General features: G+C 37.6%; 1 protein-coding gene across 1 annotated transcript in view; it reads left to right on the top strand.

The window, feature by feature from the left end:
* Positions 1 to 18152, top strand: part of SCEL (sciellin) — an 83276-nt gene that overhangs the window by 58197 nt on the left and 6927 nt on the right. The window contains exons 24-29 of the mRNA XM_040991266.1: positions 2103 to 2162; positions 2308 to 2367; positions 2498 to 2554; positions 9152 to 9214; positions 12431 to 12502; positions 16110 to 16184. Of these exons, the coding sequence (XP_040847200.1) occupies positions 2103 to 2162; positions 2308 to 2367; positions 2498 to 2554; positions 9152 to 9214; positions 12431 to 12502; positions 16110 to 16184 (387 nt within the window). The remainder of the gene's footprint in view (positions 1 to 2102; positions 2163 to 2307; positions 2368 to 2497; positions 2555 to 9151; positions 9215 to 12430; positions 12503 to 16109; positions 16185 to 18152) is intronic.

Raw genomic sequence — 18152 nt, 5'->3', positions numbered from 1 at the left:
TCCGGGTCTCCCGCGCGGGTGCAGGTTCCCAAAGCTTTGGGCCGTCCTCTGCTGCTTTCCCAGGCCACAGGCAGGGAGCTGGAAGGGAAGCGGGGCTGCCGGGATTAGAACCGGCGCCCATATGGGATCCTGGGCGTGCAAGGCGAGGACCTTTAACCACTTGCGCCACTGCGCCGGGCCCTCCTTTACTCTTTTTAAAGCAACATTATTGAAGTAGTAACTTCACTGGGAAAATGCTAAGTTGCTTTCGTGTGAAATTTAGATATGAAAATCCTTTGCTGGATCCAAATTCTGAAAAAGAAATCTAGGCAATCATTGTTTTCAATTTATTGAGATAAATTACATAATATTACTGATCAAGAAAGTTCAGCAGCGTTACGTGAATCCTTGTTTTGTTAGGAGACGAAATAGCCTGAATTTATGTTTCCTAAGCTAGGGTTGCTGTAACAAATGGGTCACAACGCATTAAGTGGCAATTAGTATTTTCCTCTTTTAATGGAGTTGGATGAATTGAACAGAAAAATTCAGAGTTTTCTGTTTTTAATAGAGATATTATTTCATAAAATTAATATTTTTATTGTATGTATGTGTCTACAAAATAGAGAAATGGATTTTGAAGCAAAATGCATTTTTATTGGATCTTCTGATGGTGATTTGAACATCAATATTCCATGTTTCAAGATAAATGAAGTTTTCTGAGTTTAGCGAACAGTAAAAATGGAGACTCTCATCTGTGTCTGTATTTTCTATGTTGTTTACTGTGCCATGTATATATTATATATGAATTTATACTATGATATTAAGATTGATTCTCTGTTAAAACAGTTGTGGTTTTCGAGCATACCGTCTCCATCTGCAAATTTTCACGGCCTGTTGTTTAATTGAAAATGTAAAATTGCCATCATTTTAAAAATTGTAATCTTCCTGGTATAACTTAATTTTATAATAGATTTTTTTCTCTCACCATTTCTATCTCAACCTGTTTTATAACATATTTTACAATCAACTTATAAAAAATTGTTTTGACTAGTTCTCATTGGCCAAATAGTTTTGATAGCATTTGTAGATACCAGTTGATTATCATCAATTGGTAATATTATTATTGAAGAAAATTAAAAATACTGAAAATTCAGTTGAGCATTTTTCATCTGCCTTGGAGAGCTCAGAATCATGACAAAGAATCAAGTTGAAACCACGAGCTGAAAAGTATATTCTATGGAAAAGATAAGGGCTTAGAGAATTGCCATGTGGAACTTCACTCAAACTTTTTTGATGCATCATCTATAACTTGCTCTTGCATCAATCCTTTTGAGGAGTAGAATAATTTAATTTTTATATCCATAACGTGGACTTTTGAGGGGTGGGAAACAGGCAAGTTGTACCATATGGTAGTGGAAGCAGATGTTATCAATTCTGCAGTTTCTGTGACACCTGCTCTATATTTCTCTGCACAAATATAAAATAGGAGTGAAATTCACAACTTTGCAGCCATCTAAAGTGGAGATGCAAAGAGAGAATGAATGATAGCTAACCATGTGTGAAGAAATAATGTTCAGTGGCTGAGAAAAGAAGCTGGAAGGGCTTCAAGTAGCTGATGGACAGTTTTCAGAGCATGAAACTAGGTTGACAATGAACAATTGAGTTTTTCAGTCACCATAGAGGAAATGCAATTATGTTGGATTGTTGGAACACTTTATTTCAATCTCTTTTTATCTTTTCCAATCTGTTTGTTAAGAATAATTCCGGTTTGAGAGCATAGTTGTTATTTCTAAATTGTTAATCTCAGTTGGTGAAAATACTTCAAAGATAAGGCCATTAGAATCAGTTTGAATCTTCATGCTAAAACAACCCAAAGAAAAAGCATCGTTGGCCCTGGAGCACTTATCCAGCATGCCACGGTGGATGTGCTTTAGCAATAAAGCCTGTGAACACCAAGTTTTCTTCTGTTATAGCATGGTTTTTCCTTCCCTGGACATATTTCATGGTTGTTCTATAAACAAACTATATTATGATACCATAACTCTTTTTGTCGTTTCCAGTGACCTTAAACCCATATTATTTCTAATCCAAGCCACTTTAATCTTTTTTTTTTCTGTTTAAAGAAACCATGGTCTTGACAAACTCATCAAGGTGAATCCTGAAATTCATGTAAAGAACCAAAGGTAATTCAACCACGTTATTTTGAATGTCTTTTGGTCAGAAAGAACATTTTGCTTTATTATCATACCAAGCAGATTTACAGCTTGAACAATCTTAACAAAAGATCTTTTTAATTAACCTGTTTCCTCTCCGTGTTTCTGTCTTCAGAAACCAAGATCTGGATCACCTCATCAAAGTGAATCCTGCAGTACTCAGACGTAATCAGAGGTAATCAAAGGAAAGTGGTCAAGTCACCTTTCTTGCTGTTGAGTGACATGGATTGGTGATGTTGCTTTATTAACCTAGTGCAACCCAATATTCTGTTACTAATGTCAGCTTCTTTTTTTCTTTTACACAGTGCCGATTTGGACAATCTCATTAAAGTGCAACCTTCAGCTCTCAGAAACACTACTCGGTAAATGACCTTGCTTATCTTGACATAATCCCCACATTCGAGGGTAGGAATTTTTTTTTCTCTTTTCTTTTTTAATGAAGAATTTTCCTTTTCTTTAATGACTTATATGAAGATACTTTACCCTCCCCAAGACCTAGAATATATAAATCTCAGAAGTTAGAGATCACATATTTGCTTAATTTTAATTTTTGTTTTCTGATTTTGACATGTAGTACATTGTTATCCACAGTCCCCATACTGTGTCATAAAACCCAGAATGTCCTCTCCAGCTATGACGTAGCACCGATCAGTCAGTCATTTCCCTCCCCTGCCCCACTCTCGAGCCTCTGGTAGCTAACGTTATATTTTAGCTTCTCATGTGAGTGAGATCATGTGATACTTGATGTCTATGCTCTGCTTACTTTACTGAGCATGACCTCTGTTTCAATTCAGTGTGCTGCAAATGATAAGATTTCATCCTTTTACTGATAAGCAGTATTCCATTGTGTGTATGTACCACATTTTCTTTATTCATTCATGGGTTGATAGACACTTAGGTTGTTTCCATTTCTTGGCTATTGTGAATATTACTGCAATCAACTCAGGAGTGCAGATGTCTCTTCAAGAGACAAAATTTTTCTCCCCTTTGGTATATACCTTCTAATGAGATTTCTGGACCTTAGGGTACAACCACTCCTGCTCTGTAAAGCTTCTGCTGAGAATTTTGCGGTTAGGAAAATTGAGATTCTTTTGTATGTTATTTGTCTCTCTTAGATCTATGAGAATCCTCGCTTTTTAACCTTGGAAGCTTGATTATATGTTGGGATGTACATGGTTAGGCTTAATGGGTAAAGGACGTATAACCCTCTCAACCTGGATAGAAATATCTTTCTATATTTCTCTAGGTTTGGGATTTTATTCTTTTCCCTATCCAATGGCATATTTTAAAAAACTTATTTATCCATTTGAAGATCAGGGTTATAGACATTGAGGGAGAAACACAGGAGAGAAAGCTTCCATTTGCTGGTTCACTGCTCAGGTAGCCAGAATGGCTGTTGCTGGGACAGACTGAAGGCAAAAGCTTCTTCCAGGTCTCACACATGGTAATGGGACCCAAGCCCTTGGTCCAGCCTCTGCTGTTTTCTGAAGTACATTAGCAGGGACATAAACCAGTGCCTTGTATACTGACATAGCAAACATTGTCTTAATGTGCTGTGCCGTAACACTTGCCCCCAATTGTATATTTTCAAATAACCTATCTTTAAGCTCACAGATTATTCTTTATTTATTATTGTTTTACTTTATTGTAGAAGATAATTTTATGCAAAAAGCACTGTTAGTTTAATAATTCTTAATCAAATATCTGTACAGCAAGGGCATTTCCCCTATATAAATATGATAACCATGAAAAGGAAATTTGAAAACATTAACTATTATGTTGTTTTAAGATGACATCTTGATCTACTACTCTAATTGATATCTGATTACCCTTTAGTGGTGCTCTAGACTTAATGGTAATTATCCAGGATGTTCAGGAAGTATCACAGAACTGACAAACAGGGAAAGCTGGTCTATCTATTTGAGAGAAGGGACTTCATTCAGTAGATTCAGTCACCTGTATCTATACTTCCTCCAGGCTACTCCTGCTCTCTAGGTAAGATAGGGCTATTGTAAAGTACCTCCTGGGAGGAAGAACAGCCACAAGGCACCTTTGCATCAATTCAGTCTGACAGAAGCACTGGTTATTGAATAGTAGAACAGCGGTGATTCTGAGTTCTTTTATGTGACTTTGTTAACATTTCCAGCAGCTGTATATTGGATTCACAGTTAGGGGCTGAGTAAACCTCAGTCATGGATCAGAATACAAGCAGGCATCTCCAGACCCCTTTTAGGAACACCATAACCAGAACAATGCAGATGTGCACAGAATTTTCACTTACTCCATGTGAAATAGGAGGGATTTTAATAAGAAGAGTTTCACATTTTCATGAACAACATTAGCCTATGGATTATTTTTAGAATAACCATTAAAACTAGCTTTCTTTTCTCAGATGAATACTGAAGACAACCTAGTTGTTTTATGCTGTGAGAAAACTACCATTCATCGAAGTAGAAAATAATATGATTAGCTACTCATGTTATGGTACTTCCATCTTTAAGGGCTTCCTATTTGTTAAAATACATATCTGTGAATTTTTAAACTAATTCTACAAGCATCTCTATCTTCCTATTGTGTATTTCTTATACTTCTGTGCAAAACAAAAACTGAGGTGGTGATGTTTACTCCTTTCGTTGCCTCGTTCCCCATAAGCAATCATCACTGAATTTCTCCCAGGAATCTTGGGAAGAGGTCCATGACACTGCATTACCACCGATATTGTTGTTGTCTAGATTAGTGTTCAGCTTTCTGCTGTTGGCCACTCTTGCGTTTTGTTCTTCAACTCACTCATAACAGTGGATTGATCTAGAATGATCCAATCTTTTCATTCTCCTGATTAAAATCCTTCAATGCGTTTCATTGCCTTTAATAACAGCTGTTTACCTTAACCTGGTCTCCACATCTACCATGATCTGTCCTCCAGGGGCTTCCCACAGCCTGTCTCCTGTTGCTCTCCACCCATAAGCAAACCCCACTCACCCACCCTCTGACTCACACACTCTCCACTCCCCTTTAACCACGATGAAGGGAATTACTTCTGCTTATGCCTCAGGTGTCAGCTTGGGTGTCGCTCACACTGGCTGTGGCCTTCCCCTCACTCACATGTCTGTTTCAGGTGTTTCTTCTAGATGTTCTCCAGATCTCTGTCCTTCCTGGTCCATCTGTCTCACAGAGAGGGTGATTATGTAATCTTCTCTCTCTGATTATAAGATCTTTAAGGATTAATAGTAGGTCTGTCTTACTATTTTTTTCTGTAATACGTACCATAATTGTTGCTGTATTGTACATTTAACAGATATTCTCTGAATTGAAGGTTAAATCCAAACCTAGTCATTGGTCCATGATAGTTTATTTAGAGATGGTTGTATTACCTTCCAGTGCTAACTTTATGAGCCTCTGTGAGTGAAGCCAAATGTAAGGGGCTTGATTCCTTATAACAGATATCCTTGAGTCAGTGAATGAACAATAGTAAACAAGAACCTCTGAAATTTGTGGTCACATCTTCTATTCTAAATGCTGAAGCCTTTAACTTCTGTATGGATGTGTTTGTTTCTTTAGCATAACACTGTTAAGGCTTCCTTATTGAAAAGAATTATGAAAATATGTAAACATACATAAAATTTCAGTCATTTCCATATGTCAGCTACCTGAGCTATTATACCAGTTGTCCTACTATATGCTGTATTTCTCTCAGAAAGACAATACTGCTGTTAAACTAAAACCTAATGCTGATGCATGAAAAAGAAACATAATAACTTTTTTTCATATGGGGATCTTAATTTTATAAGCATTTTCTATACTCTACAAAAGCAATTTAAGTTAGCTAATGTAGAGAGAACATACTTCCATCTATTAATAAATACCTCCCACACTCTCGTGATGGAGAATGAGCAGTTAGGAGTGAGGAGCTTATCCTATATAAAAGACTTATTTGCTTAATCCCCAGAATCACAATTTCTTTCCTTCAACCTCCTCTATAATGGAGTACTATATTTACATGGCAGTGAATAGTTAATGACCCTATTATAACATAGGCAGATTCTTACATTCAAAAATTATCCTGTGGCTTTAACCTATCAATAACTTATATTTTCTCCACCAAATTTGAAATCTACATTTTAAAAAGCTTTGTTTTGACAATGTTCAGAATTAACTCTTAGGAGCTGGCATTGTGGCATGGCCGGCTAAGCCTTTGCCTGCAATGCTGGCATCCCATATGGGTGTGGGCAGCTGCTGCACTTCCAGTCCAGCTCTCTGATCATGCAACTGGGAAAACAGCAGATTATGGCCCAAGACCTCAGGCCACCTGAGCCTGGGAGGGAGGCTTGGAAGAAAGTCCTGGCTCCTGGTTTTACTCTGGTGCAGCCCTAGCCATTGCAGTCAATTAATGGAGTAAACCACTGGATGAAAGATTCTCTTTCTCTGTGCCTTCTCCTCTCTCTGTAACTCTGCCTCTAACATAAGAAAAAAATAAGTAAGTCTTAAAAAGGGAAATAGCTCTTTAGAAGTTCTCTGCATCTACACAGAATTGGTAATTTTGTCAGAATTAATTCCAACTGCTCATGACAGTCTTCCTTCTATTGCAACTGCCTTGAGAAGGTTTAAAGTGGAACCTTTTTCACCCTTAAGCATTTGCATGGGCTTCTATAAAAATCATTTTTTCACACTTTGACTCACAATTCTTTATTTTCTGCGGTGGTGTAAAAGACACCATGCAATAGATGTAGCCTTAATTAAAAAACAAATGATTATTTTTACATTCTTGAGTTTGGAATGTTTATAGGCAATTTGATTTTATTTTCTTGTTGGATCTTCACATTCATTTGTGGACATGAATCTGTGTAACAGATTCTGTATAGACAGAACAAATCCACATTTTAAACTTTTTAATTTTGACATAATTATTAGCTTTAGAGTCTTTAATTTATGATAGCTTACAGATTTTATTAGTTAATAATATATGATCTAATTATAGTACCTAATACTGTTGTATATTAGTTTATAGATTACTATATACTAATACTTATGTTAGTATATTTCATAAGTTTATATTAATTTATACTATATTTAGATTAGTTTGTATTCCTTAGATTAAAATGTAATAATATATCCTACCATACTTGATATGTGGTACCTCTTCACAAAATGAGAAACTTCTGTGAAACCATTCATCATGTGATTTACTTGATGATTCACAAGGTACTACTTTAGGCCCGTGCTAATTTGAAAGCATGCCTAAGTTCCAAGGTTTGACTGAAGTTGTTGGATTTGTAAGATCCTAGTTTCCCCACTCAGGCTCCCTTCACAGTAGTTCAAGTCTGAAGGAACTTGGGAGAGGGATATAGACAGTGCAGGGATGCAGTATTTGCAGCTGTCAGAAGTGGAAAGTGCTTGAGGAATTAAGGGTGTCCACCATTAGACTGGGAAATGCACGTGTAATCACATTGTTAGCAGGGGCGTATCTGAGCTCATTCACTAGGAATGCTGTAACAGAGAACCAGGTTGGCTTAAACACATGCATCTATTTTCTCATAGTTCTGGAGGCTACACGTCCAAGGTCAAGATGCCTGCAGGGTTGGATTCTTCTGACATCAAGAGAGAAGGATCTGTTCTAGGCTCCCTGCTTGGCTTTCTTAACCATGTGTTGTCATATCATTCTATGCATGTTTGACTCAAGATTTCCTCTTATAAGGACGTCAGTTATGCAATATGATTACCCCTGTAAAGAACTGCGTTTCAATAAGGCTGTACTCTGAGGTCCCAGGTTTTAGGACTTACTTCAATATGTAAATTATGGGGGTAATGCATTTTAGCCCATAACAAATATCAAAATAATTAAAGTCAGTGATAGCACCTACGTAAAAAAGAGAAAAGAAAGTCATATATGGTAATGAAGTAAGGCAGGACCTATGCAATAGATATAAATAGAGGTGGAATTTTGCAACTCACTTCTGTCTGCATGGTATAGTACAAACTATGTAACCAGATTTGATCCATGCGGCAATCCACCTCAAGTGTAGAGTCCAGGCATTCCCTTGTCTCCTCAGGTTCTTTAATACCTTTTCTCAGACTAGATAAGACAATAATAGGTCTCTCCAAAGGAAAAACAGTATTTAAATGAATTTAATTCCATAAATATCTATGGAGCAACTACCATGTGTAATACCATGTTAGGTCTGAATGATATGACCTCACTGTCCAGTTGTAATGAAAACCAATAGCTTACCTAAAACTTGGTGCTCAATTCCAGCAGCATTAACAATGGAGGGAAAATCACTGCTAGGGACCAGGTTCAAGTTGGCCAAGGTGAGTATTTCCATTTGCCACTACCAGCTGTCCCAGTTTGACAATTCCCAGAGCACTGTGTTGTGGAGCATAATACCGCCATTTACTTTTAGAGATTACTCCACCATCCCCACGTTTTTAGAAAAATAGTACCTAAGCAGGTGGCTTGTCCTGAAATCCTCAGTTCTCCTATAATTGGTTGTTTGCAACTTGGACTTCCTGAGCCTCAAATGCTTCCCTGAAGAACTCTGTAAGATAAGAAGGAGATGATCTATTTGAAAATACACGGAGTTACTTTGTGACACAAAGTTAGTACTCAGGAAATGTAGGTCGAGTGTGAATGTCAGTCAGTGTTTTCTTTTCAGACTAGACTTCCCAAGTCTTGTAAAAAAGATCTTTACTTTTCTCACAACATGATCCATGCTTATATGTGATTCAGAGCTCAATGATAGATGCACAAGCTCCCTCACCCACACAGACCACATATCACTATATGTAAGATAATGTGATGCTTTATAAATTGTCTCAGTCTAGTATTTGCTTATTTCCTAAAGTTATGGAGCAACTAAATCATATATATGACTCATGCTGTATATATATTCTAACTAAATCATATATATGCATGTAAGTGGAAGTTGTGTGTATAAATATGTATATTTTTTATTTTTCTTTAGCAATCAAGATGTGACAAATGTATCTGAGGCGAATTCTTATGTGTCTGAAAATAAGAATGGAAGGTAAAATTTATTATCATTTACTTTCTTTCACATGAGTATGAACATAAATAATGTTGCCTTAAAATATTTCCTGCAGAATTGACCTATATCATGTCAGTTAATTATAAAAACTATTCAAATACACAAAATTATAATACAGGATGCTTAGTAGTTTATAATGAAAAAAACAAGTAATTCCAATTCTGTTAGAATTTTAACATGGGTTTTGCTGCTCTGTTTGTGTGTGTGTGTATGTGTGTGTGTATAAAGCATCATGGAAATTCAAAGCTGTTTTCTTGAGCTGTGAGAGTTTATTTTTACCTACTGTTGCTTGGTAGGTTTTTAGCAGTGCAAAATCCACTCTGGGAATCTCTTCCTTGGAGACCCAGTTCTAAAACAATGCACAAATTCATCACAGCCTTAAAAAAAAGAGCCCAACTTCCAAATCGTTTTTGACACCAAAGTATAAATGCGTTAAAACTGTAATATCTTATTTGTCATTGCAAGCACAATTAGGATAGAAGCTATACTTCATTTTTGTTATAAACTGTTTAAAATAAGAAAAAAACAACTTTTCCATGGTTAGCAATTCTATCTCCTCCTCCTCCCCCACCCTAACATATAAAGGACGCCTTAAAAATAATATTTTTTATCTTATATTTTCTTAATGTACAGCTGTTCTCTGCTCTTGATATAAAGAAATTATATTCTATACAGACAGTGGGAAAGCTGAGTAAAGATCTGGCTTGCTCCCTCTCAATTTCCCTCCCTGCTACTTTCCCCTCCCTGCCACCAAAATCTACAAAAAAAAATCTATTTGTCTAATTCACCAAATAACCTTCTATCTTCTTTTTGTATGTATGTGGTTTTAAGAAAGCCTTTGACAGAATAAGGGAGAATAAATCTCAGTAGGCTCTTGCTTGTGCTGGGAATGTATGTGCTGTTTTGGGATAGGACTGGGCTGGCCATTACTGAATCAGATTCAGTGTTATTTAGAAATGATAGAGGTAAAAAACAATTACAAGTACCTGCTCAGGCACCGTGAAGGCCCTCCCTGTTTATATGATAGAGGGTGCTTCAGTTTGAGATAGGCCTGTTGGTGGACTGTGGTTCAATAAGGGAGATGAATGGGGAAATAGTGCAAGTAGAGTCATATTGAGGGTTGAAGATTCCACGTATGAATTGGCTGGAAATGAAATGTGGTCCATAGCAGTTCTCTTTGACATTCTATACAGTTTATTCTTTTGTTCATAGGATTGATAAACACTCGATTTTTGGTGTTACATGCCTGAAGACTGGGCAAATGCTTTTTAAAGATCCCTGCTCAACTTTGTCCTTTTGCAGCATGTATTTGTTACATTTGTGATTCTGAGAAAACGTTTGGTGGAATGAGGGAGGATAAATTGTCACTGTGTATCTAAATTTCACACCATATATTTGTTTTATTTTAAATATCCAAATATATAAGGAATGATAAACTTAATTTAGAAAGGTTTAAAAGATTCAGGAGATCAGGATTAGAGTAATTGTTTCTAGAATGACAATTTCTAATGCTCATTTTAGAAGTGTCTAATAATACGTGTATCATGACACAGCACCATTTGAACTCATCTGGATAGTTCATGCAATATCTACCTTAAGACCGGAAAATGATTTTTCATATAACTCAGATGATAGGTCAATGTTTGCTTCTGTAAGAGCACTCTGGAACTGAAGCATCTTGCTTGAAAAGGATAAATCGTGATTCTCCTTTAGGTTTTTCCTGTTTCTCCCCTGCCAGATATTACTAACATGGAAGAGGAAAAAATTAAAATTTGCACTCTTCTTTCATAAAAATTTTCCTGTGATCCATAGGAAAAAGCAAATATGTTACCATTTATTAAACATAAAACATTAGTCTAATAGAAACCTGTCAAAGTTTTGTAGTCTGTGAATTACTGCTTTCCATTAAAAAATGAAAGCTGCAGTTTCTCTAGATAACCTCTGCATCACTTTTATTCAGTTGATAAAGTCTTAGATATATTGTACATGAGAGCTTTCTACAATGTTACTGCTGCTGGACAGTGTTACAGGAACCAATCTCAGTTGGTTTTTATCCTTGGTGAAAATGCAGTTTAGGCCAGCCATGTGTAATATGGCCATCCCTACAGATTCTTCTCAAAGCAGTATGGTAGCATCTGTGGAGGGAGTGAAATGAAATGCGTGTGCTATTTGAATCATTTATGCAGAAACCAGAACCAGGTACATTGTATGTAAAATAACCTTAATTGAGGAAAATTTAATAAAAAAAATGTAAGTGGCCTGCATTCAAGGGTTAATTACTTGCATTTGTTTTCAGGCTCAATGGATTCACCAGTGCTGTACACAGCCAGGCGGCAAGGACCATTACTCACCCTTATGAAGCCAGGAACAGTCTCAGGTACTGTGGTCAGTTACAAAACAAATGACAAAACTATGCTCTCCCCTGTCTACCTTTAAAAAAATCTACATCCAACTGGTTCTTTCCTTTGAAATGCAGAAATCACCAATTTTATCTGGATTTATATGTAAATAGCCTTACACATAAGTGTTGAGTTAGCAGCTCTGTCATTGTTGTGACATCTGGATAGATAAGTATAAAAATAAGTTTTTCTTTAAAAGTCTGCAATTTTAAAAGGTTTGATTGTAACACTGGTGCTGACATCTTTTAGGTGGATTAAGTGTCATTAAATCAGATGTAATCATGATGACTGATTAAAGTGAGGAAAGGTGTGGATTGAAAATATGAAGAGAACATCAAAGGAAGAAATCCTAGAACATGTTATACTAAAATATTCAGCGTGCTCTATGAGCTCTGTTATGATCAATTTTCATAATGATGCTATGGCAGTAGCCAAGGCATTCGTGGGCCAAAACAAAATTTTGCAGAAGTGTACTAACTGCTTTAACATTTGTATCACAACAGTTACAGTTCAGAAAGGAGAGACAGCAGTCCTCCCTTTCCTGCAGTGTTACATACCCAAACTCACGCCAGGTCTGCAAATGCCAAGTGGAAAACTTCAGAAATAAATAATTTCTAAATTTTAAATCACATGCCATCCCAGCAAAGGGATGAAATCTTGCACCATCCTGCTGAAACCTACTGGGAATGTGAGTCAACTCTATCCCAGCATATCCATGTTGTACATTGAACTTGCCCATTGGTCATTTTGTAGCCATCTCAATTATCACTTTGAAGTATATTGGTTTCTTTTGCAGCTCCAATGCTGGACCCAGGAATACAGGCTCTAAGGATACTGTTGTGTACACAAGGACCTACGTGGAGAATAGGTACTGGAAATCTATTTTATATATTTTGCCTTATTTTATAATTTTGATATTACCTATATTTAGAAAGCGATGTTATTTTAGGTTATATTTCTTTCAAGAAGATTGTTGAATTCTGAGTATGTCATTTGTTATAATTCTTTTTTAAGCAATAACTAAATAATCATGATTGTTGGATAGACTAAACAATGTTTTAATATAGTCCATATATACTTAGTATAATTTCCATGTGTAGTTTCTCATATAGATGTGTTATAAAACAATACAGATATTCCTGTATCAATTTAAAGTCCCACTTTAATTTGAAATAAGCAGTGTAAATAAGGAGACATTCTGACTCAAATAGAGAGAATTGTGTTCTCATGAAATCTGCTGCTTTGCATAATGGATGTTAAGGAAAATTTCAACTGGTCAAGGACTAATAATCCATTTAGTCTTGAAAGAGTGTGAAAAACGCATGGATTGGCCTAATTGTGCAGTAAGGTAAAAATGGGCACCCAAAGACAGCTGAGTGACCCTGTGCTCGTCAGAGCCCACTTCAAGGAGGCCAGCTATCAAAGGGGAGCACTATTCTGCGTGGAGCAGACACTGAGAGGCTCTGACAAATTCATCAGACTGTTCTTATCCAACATGTGCTCCCCAAATGCCTGCAGCTGCCAGCACTGATGTGGGGCCCCAGTCAGAAGCTGGGAGCTTAATTTAGGTCTTCAGTGAAGGGGACAAGAACCCAACTATTTAGGTCATCACTACGACTTCCAAGAGTCAACATAAGTCGGATGCTCGAATCAGGAGTCCGAGCTGGAATTGAACCCAAGCACTCCAATGTGGGATAGAGATTTTTTTTTTGAAGATTTTATTTATTTTTATTACAAAGTCAGATATACAGAGCGGAGGAGAGACAGGAAGATCTTACGTCGGTTGATTCACTCCCCAAGCAGCCACAATGGCTGGAACTGAGCCAGTCCGAAGCCAGGAGACAGGAGCTTCCTCCAGGCCTCCCATGCAAATGCAGGGTCCCAAAGCTTTGGGCCATCCTCGACTGCTTTCCCAGGCCACAGGCAGGGAGCTGGATGGGAAGTGGGGTCACCGGGATCAGAACCAGCACCCATAATGGATCCCAGCACACTCAAGACGAGAACTTTAACCACTACACTATTGTGCCGGGCTCTGGGATAGAGACCTTAACCGCTAGACTGCATGCCTGCTTTCTTTCTTCCTTTTAATTAAACTAAATGATAAAATATGTCAGAATAAATGTTATTAATTTATTTGTTTTACATTTTAATTAAGATTTAAATTTGAATGAATTTTAAGAGATTCAATGTGATATGTAGATACAGTTCTAAGAATATAATGTTAATCTCTTCCTCCTCCCTTTCTTGTTTCTATTTTAGTTTTTGAGATTGCTTATTTTAAATTTATATTACAATAAAAAGGCTCAATCCATTCAATTATTGTTTATAACCAATGTCTATATTACTACTAAAAGTAAGATCTTTTTGCTTTTATTGTTAAACTTTGTCATTCAGAGTAAGTTTTAAAATAACAGCTAGTTACAAGATCTGAAAACTGTAAGTTGGGAATTACATCAAAATATTTCAATGAAGGCAAGAATCAGATATTTGTAATTGGAATGAAAATAGACAGTCATGTATTCTGTATTTACAGGATACCCTCTCTGACACATGGCTAGCCTGGTGGAATATTCCACCACCCTGTTTTCTTTTGAAAGAAATGTCTCATGGAAACTAATACCAAACTTATTATGACTTTAAAAAATGATCTTTCAGAATCATGGACATTCAATGAAACATTATACTCCTAATTTTATTTTGTCTGTTAGCTAGGTGAATTAAAGATGGCTTGCTTTATGAAAGTACAAGACTAAAACATTTATTTAGCTGTGATGACTATAGCTTATTTAAAAAAAACTCTAGAGTATGTATATGTGGAACAGTTATCTCAAAGGGTGGTCTCTAAGCCAGTATCTTTGGTATCACCTGGGAACTTGTGAGAAATGCAGATTCTTTAACCTCACCCTTGGCATGTTAACCAGAAACTTCAGGTGGGACCAGAAATACGCTTTGCTGAATTCTCCAAATGTTTCTGATGCATATTCAAGTTTAAGAACCGTCAGTTATAAAATGCAGAATCAATGTCATAGTCTATTTAGCCAAAGGTTTGTAGACCAGAAAACTCTATAAGTATTGGTTGCCCACTTCTTTTTCTAACATATCATTTTAACACTTACTGGTTTTTATTTGAAAGGAAACAGAGGGTAGGACTGTGATGTGGTACAAAAGAGGGAGTCTTCTATTAGCTGATTTACTTTTCAGATGGCTGCCATAGCTAGGGCTTCCTGGGTCAGTCCAACGTCAGGGGCCAAGAATTCGATCCAGGTCTGTCTAATGGTTGGCAAGGGACTTAAGTACTTGAGCCATTATCTGCTGCCTTCCAGGCTGTGCATTAGCAAGAAGTTGGATTGGAAGCAGACTCAGTCCCTGGCACTCCAGTATAGAATGTGACTGTCCCAACCATCACCTTAGGTGCTGCATCACAGCAACTTCCACTGCCCACATCAGTTTGGCAAGCATGGCATTGGACGTCAAACTTCCTTATGTTCTTGAAGTCTGCACTGACATACGTTGCAAAATGCGGTGTCATGTCTTGTTTTTCTTTTATTAGTCAGGGAGCCTTGGGAAAGTTACACTTCAAGACATCATAAAATGACAGGGATGACATGCATCTTTCATAAAGATGTACAGACTCAACATTGTGAGGTTTAAGTGTAGCATGAAGGAGATGTTTGTTCTGAGAGTAGTTTTATTTTGATACCAGCCTGTGGACAATTTGGAGGGAGATATTTCTCATTAGAAGTCCCAAATGAGAGCTGTGGCATTCATGTATGAGATGACAGGAACACACAGCTTCCAGTCCCCGCATGTTCCCAGGTAGCGTAAATGCTTGGAAAGCAATTATAAGGAGCCAGATGCCCGGTGCTGTGCAGATTTCATTCATCTCCATGAACAAAAGTGGGGAGGTGAGAGTGTTACAAACTGGGGTACTCTAAGAGATGAAGAAGAGAGAACTTGAAAAAAGTTACTCTCCTTTTGCTTTAGTTATAAATTATTCTTTCTTGAGTATTTTCAAGTTAAAAACAAAAAACTAGAGCTTTCTGTAAAAGTTCAAGGCTCTCTGTTTCTTGCTGCGGATGGCATCTGTGATGTGCTTTCCCTGCTTGAGGTCCATGTGTCATCTTCATCTATTTCAGGCTAAGTATAGTGTGCTTTTAGTGAATAAGGGAGGGACAAGAATATATTTTAAGAAAAATGATGAACTCATTTCCTATGCACTCTTGTTCCCATCCACTTTCCCCAACACTATGTGTTGTAGATATGTCAACCTGGAGGTGGCTTGTGTATCAGTACCTTTGTAGATTTAAAACAATGCAAAGCGGCACTACATCATCCTAGCTTGTAATATGACAAAAGATAAAACACTAAAGTTGTGTGAAGGAGCGTGATTGTGGTTCCTTACCTACAAATTAGTGTTTATATCAAGGGAAATTTGTCTCACTTCATTATGTCCGTCTGTGGTTTTTTTTTTCTAGTAAATCACTGAAGGATGGATATCATGAGACTATCTCTGGAAAATACATACAGACTGTTTATTCAACTTCAGATAGGTGAGTATGTTTATGTCTCTATATTTAGAAACATATACAAGTACGTATGTATGCACATACATGAGCATACACACGCATACCTGGATGTTCATGAAGTTCATGGAAACATTCAGATTCTGTTTTTATCCCACTTATCAGGCATTTTGAGTCCCTTGTGTGTGTATTCTTGTTGTCCCTCAGCCTTTATGTTGGGTGAAGGCTCTCTTGACGCTAATTGTTCTATCTGCTCATGAACAGAGGAAGCCACAGCATGCTCACGATAACTACTGCACCCAGGAATGTGTTTCTTGGCAACCTGGCTCTTTCTGTTCTCTGATCATAATGCACATTTTCCCAGAAGACTTTCCTGTGCCTGGCAGCTGCCTCTCAGGCCAGCCCTTCTGCTGCAGAGGGATCCCAAGGGGTGCTCCGTTCTGCCATATCATTAGCATCTCAGCTTCATGGCACTGTGAGAATGTGCCCTCAATCCTCCCTCCTTGTTTCAGAGACAGCCGTGTGGATGTGCTGCCATGACCCTCTCTGGACCCAAGGGCAGTTCCCAGGGGCAGGGTTATGATGACGATCAATCTGGCACTGGTGCACTGGCATTGTTTCAGGCTCCTGCTGTTTGCCATTTAATTCTCTTTATCATCTGATGTTCCAGTGGCATAGAGGTGACACCCATGAGTGTATGGCCTGCATATTTCCAGCAGAACAAATGAAAATAACTCCTTAACATCGAAGTCAACCACAGGAAATTACTTGCAATGCAAATGTTTGATATTCTATAGATGGTATTTCTCTATAGGAAGAGAGTAGAAATATGATTCCTTGAGAAGAAGGTCATATAGTTATGTGTAACGTCAGCTTCTTATGCAGTGTTTGGCACCCAAATAGCACTAGGTACAAATTTTCTGTAAACATGATTGAAAGGGGGATTTTGTTTTTAACGATTTACTTATTTTTGCTGGAAAGGCAGATTTATGAAGAGAAAGAGACAAAGGTCTTCTATCTATTGTTTCACTCCCCAAGTGGCCCAATGACTGGAGCTGAGCCAATCCGAAGCCAAGAACCAGGAGCTTCCTCTAGGTCTCCTAAGTGGGTACAGGGTCCCAAGGATTTGGGCCATCCTCTACTGTGTTCCCAGGCCACAAGCAGGGAGTTGGATAGGACATGAACCAGCACCTGTATGAGATTCTGGTGCTTGTGAGGCACTTGCCAAGTCTGAGGCAGAGACTTCCATTTTCCATCTGTTGATTTAGTTAATCCCAGCTGCACCAAGCTTAAGCCAGGAAGCAGTTACTCTAGCTTAATCTCCCATATGGGTGGCAGTGGACCATGTACTTGAGCCATTTGTTGCAGCTTCCTTGGGCACATTAGCAGGCAGCTGGATTGGAAGTGTCACAGATGCTGGCATCACAAGCAGTGTCCTAACCTGGCATGCCAAAACGTTTGCCCCTACTTCTTCTGTTTTTTTTTTAACATTATCATGCCCTCCACCAACACTATCTCAGGAATAAAATAACCTTGACAAGCATTACAATTCTAGACACTTTCTAGCATCAAAGAAAAAGGCTAGGTGCACTATAATGCTTTGAAAAGACATTTGTCCAAGCACATGACCTTTATAAGGCCAGTGCCAACCTCAGAAGTTTGCTTAGATTTGTATTTTATTGTTAATAAAGAGAAATAGTCTCCATGGAAGTATTGCTGCTAATATAAACAATGTAAGCCCTGTTGCTAATGTGGTGCTTGACATTTTTTTAAAAAAATTGAGTGCAAAAGTCAATTCTTCATAAGAGCAAACAGCTATTATTGCTAAGTGTGCAAAATTGGCTGTGTTCCAGTTCTTATCTAAGTGCCTCAATTCTGTTTCAAGTGGCTCCCCAGTTTATAGAATGAAGATAAGCTTCCTTTACTGGAGAACCTGCTCCTGCTGAATATAGGCTGACACAGAACATTTGCTTGGGGTTCTTTCATCATGCCTTG

This window comes from Ochotona curzoniae, unplaced genomic scaffold (assembly GCF_017591425.1).
Source record: "Ochotona curzoniae isolate NIBS_2020 unplaced genomic scaffold, NIBS_Ocur_1.0 contig_64, whole genome shotgun sequence".
Taxonomy (NCBI): Eukaryota; Metazoa; Chordata; class Mammalia; order Lagomorpha; family Ochotonidae; genus Ochotona; species Ochotona curzoniae.
Note: the sequence above shows the minus strand (reverse complement) of the source record. Positions and strands in the feature narration are given on the sequence as shown.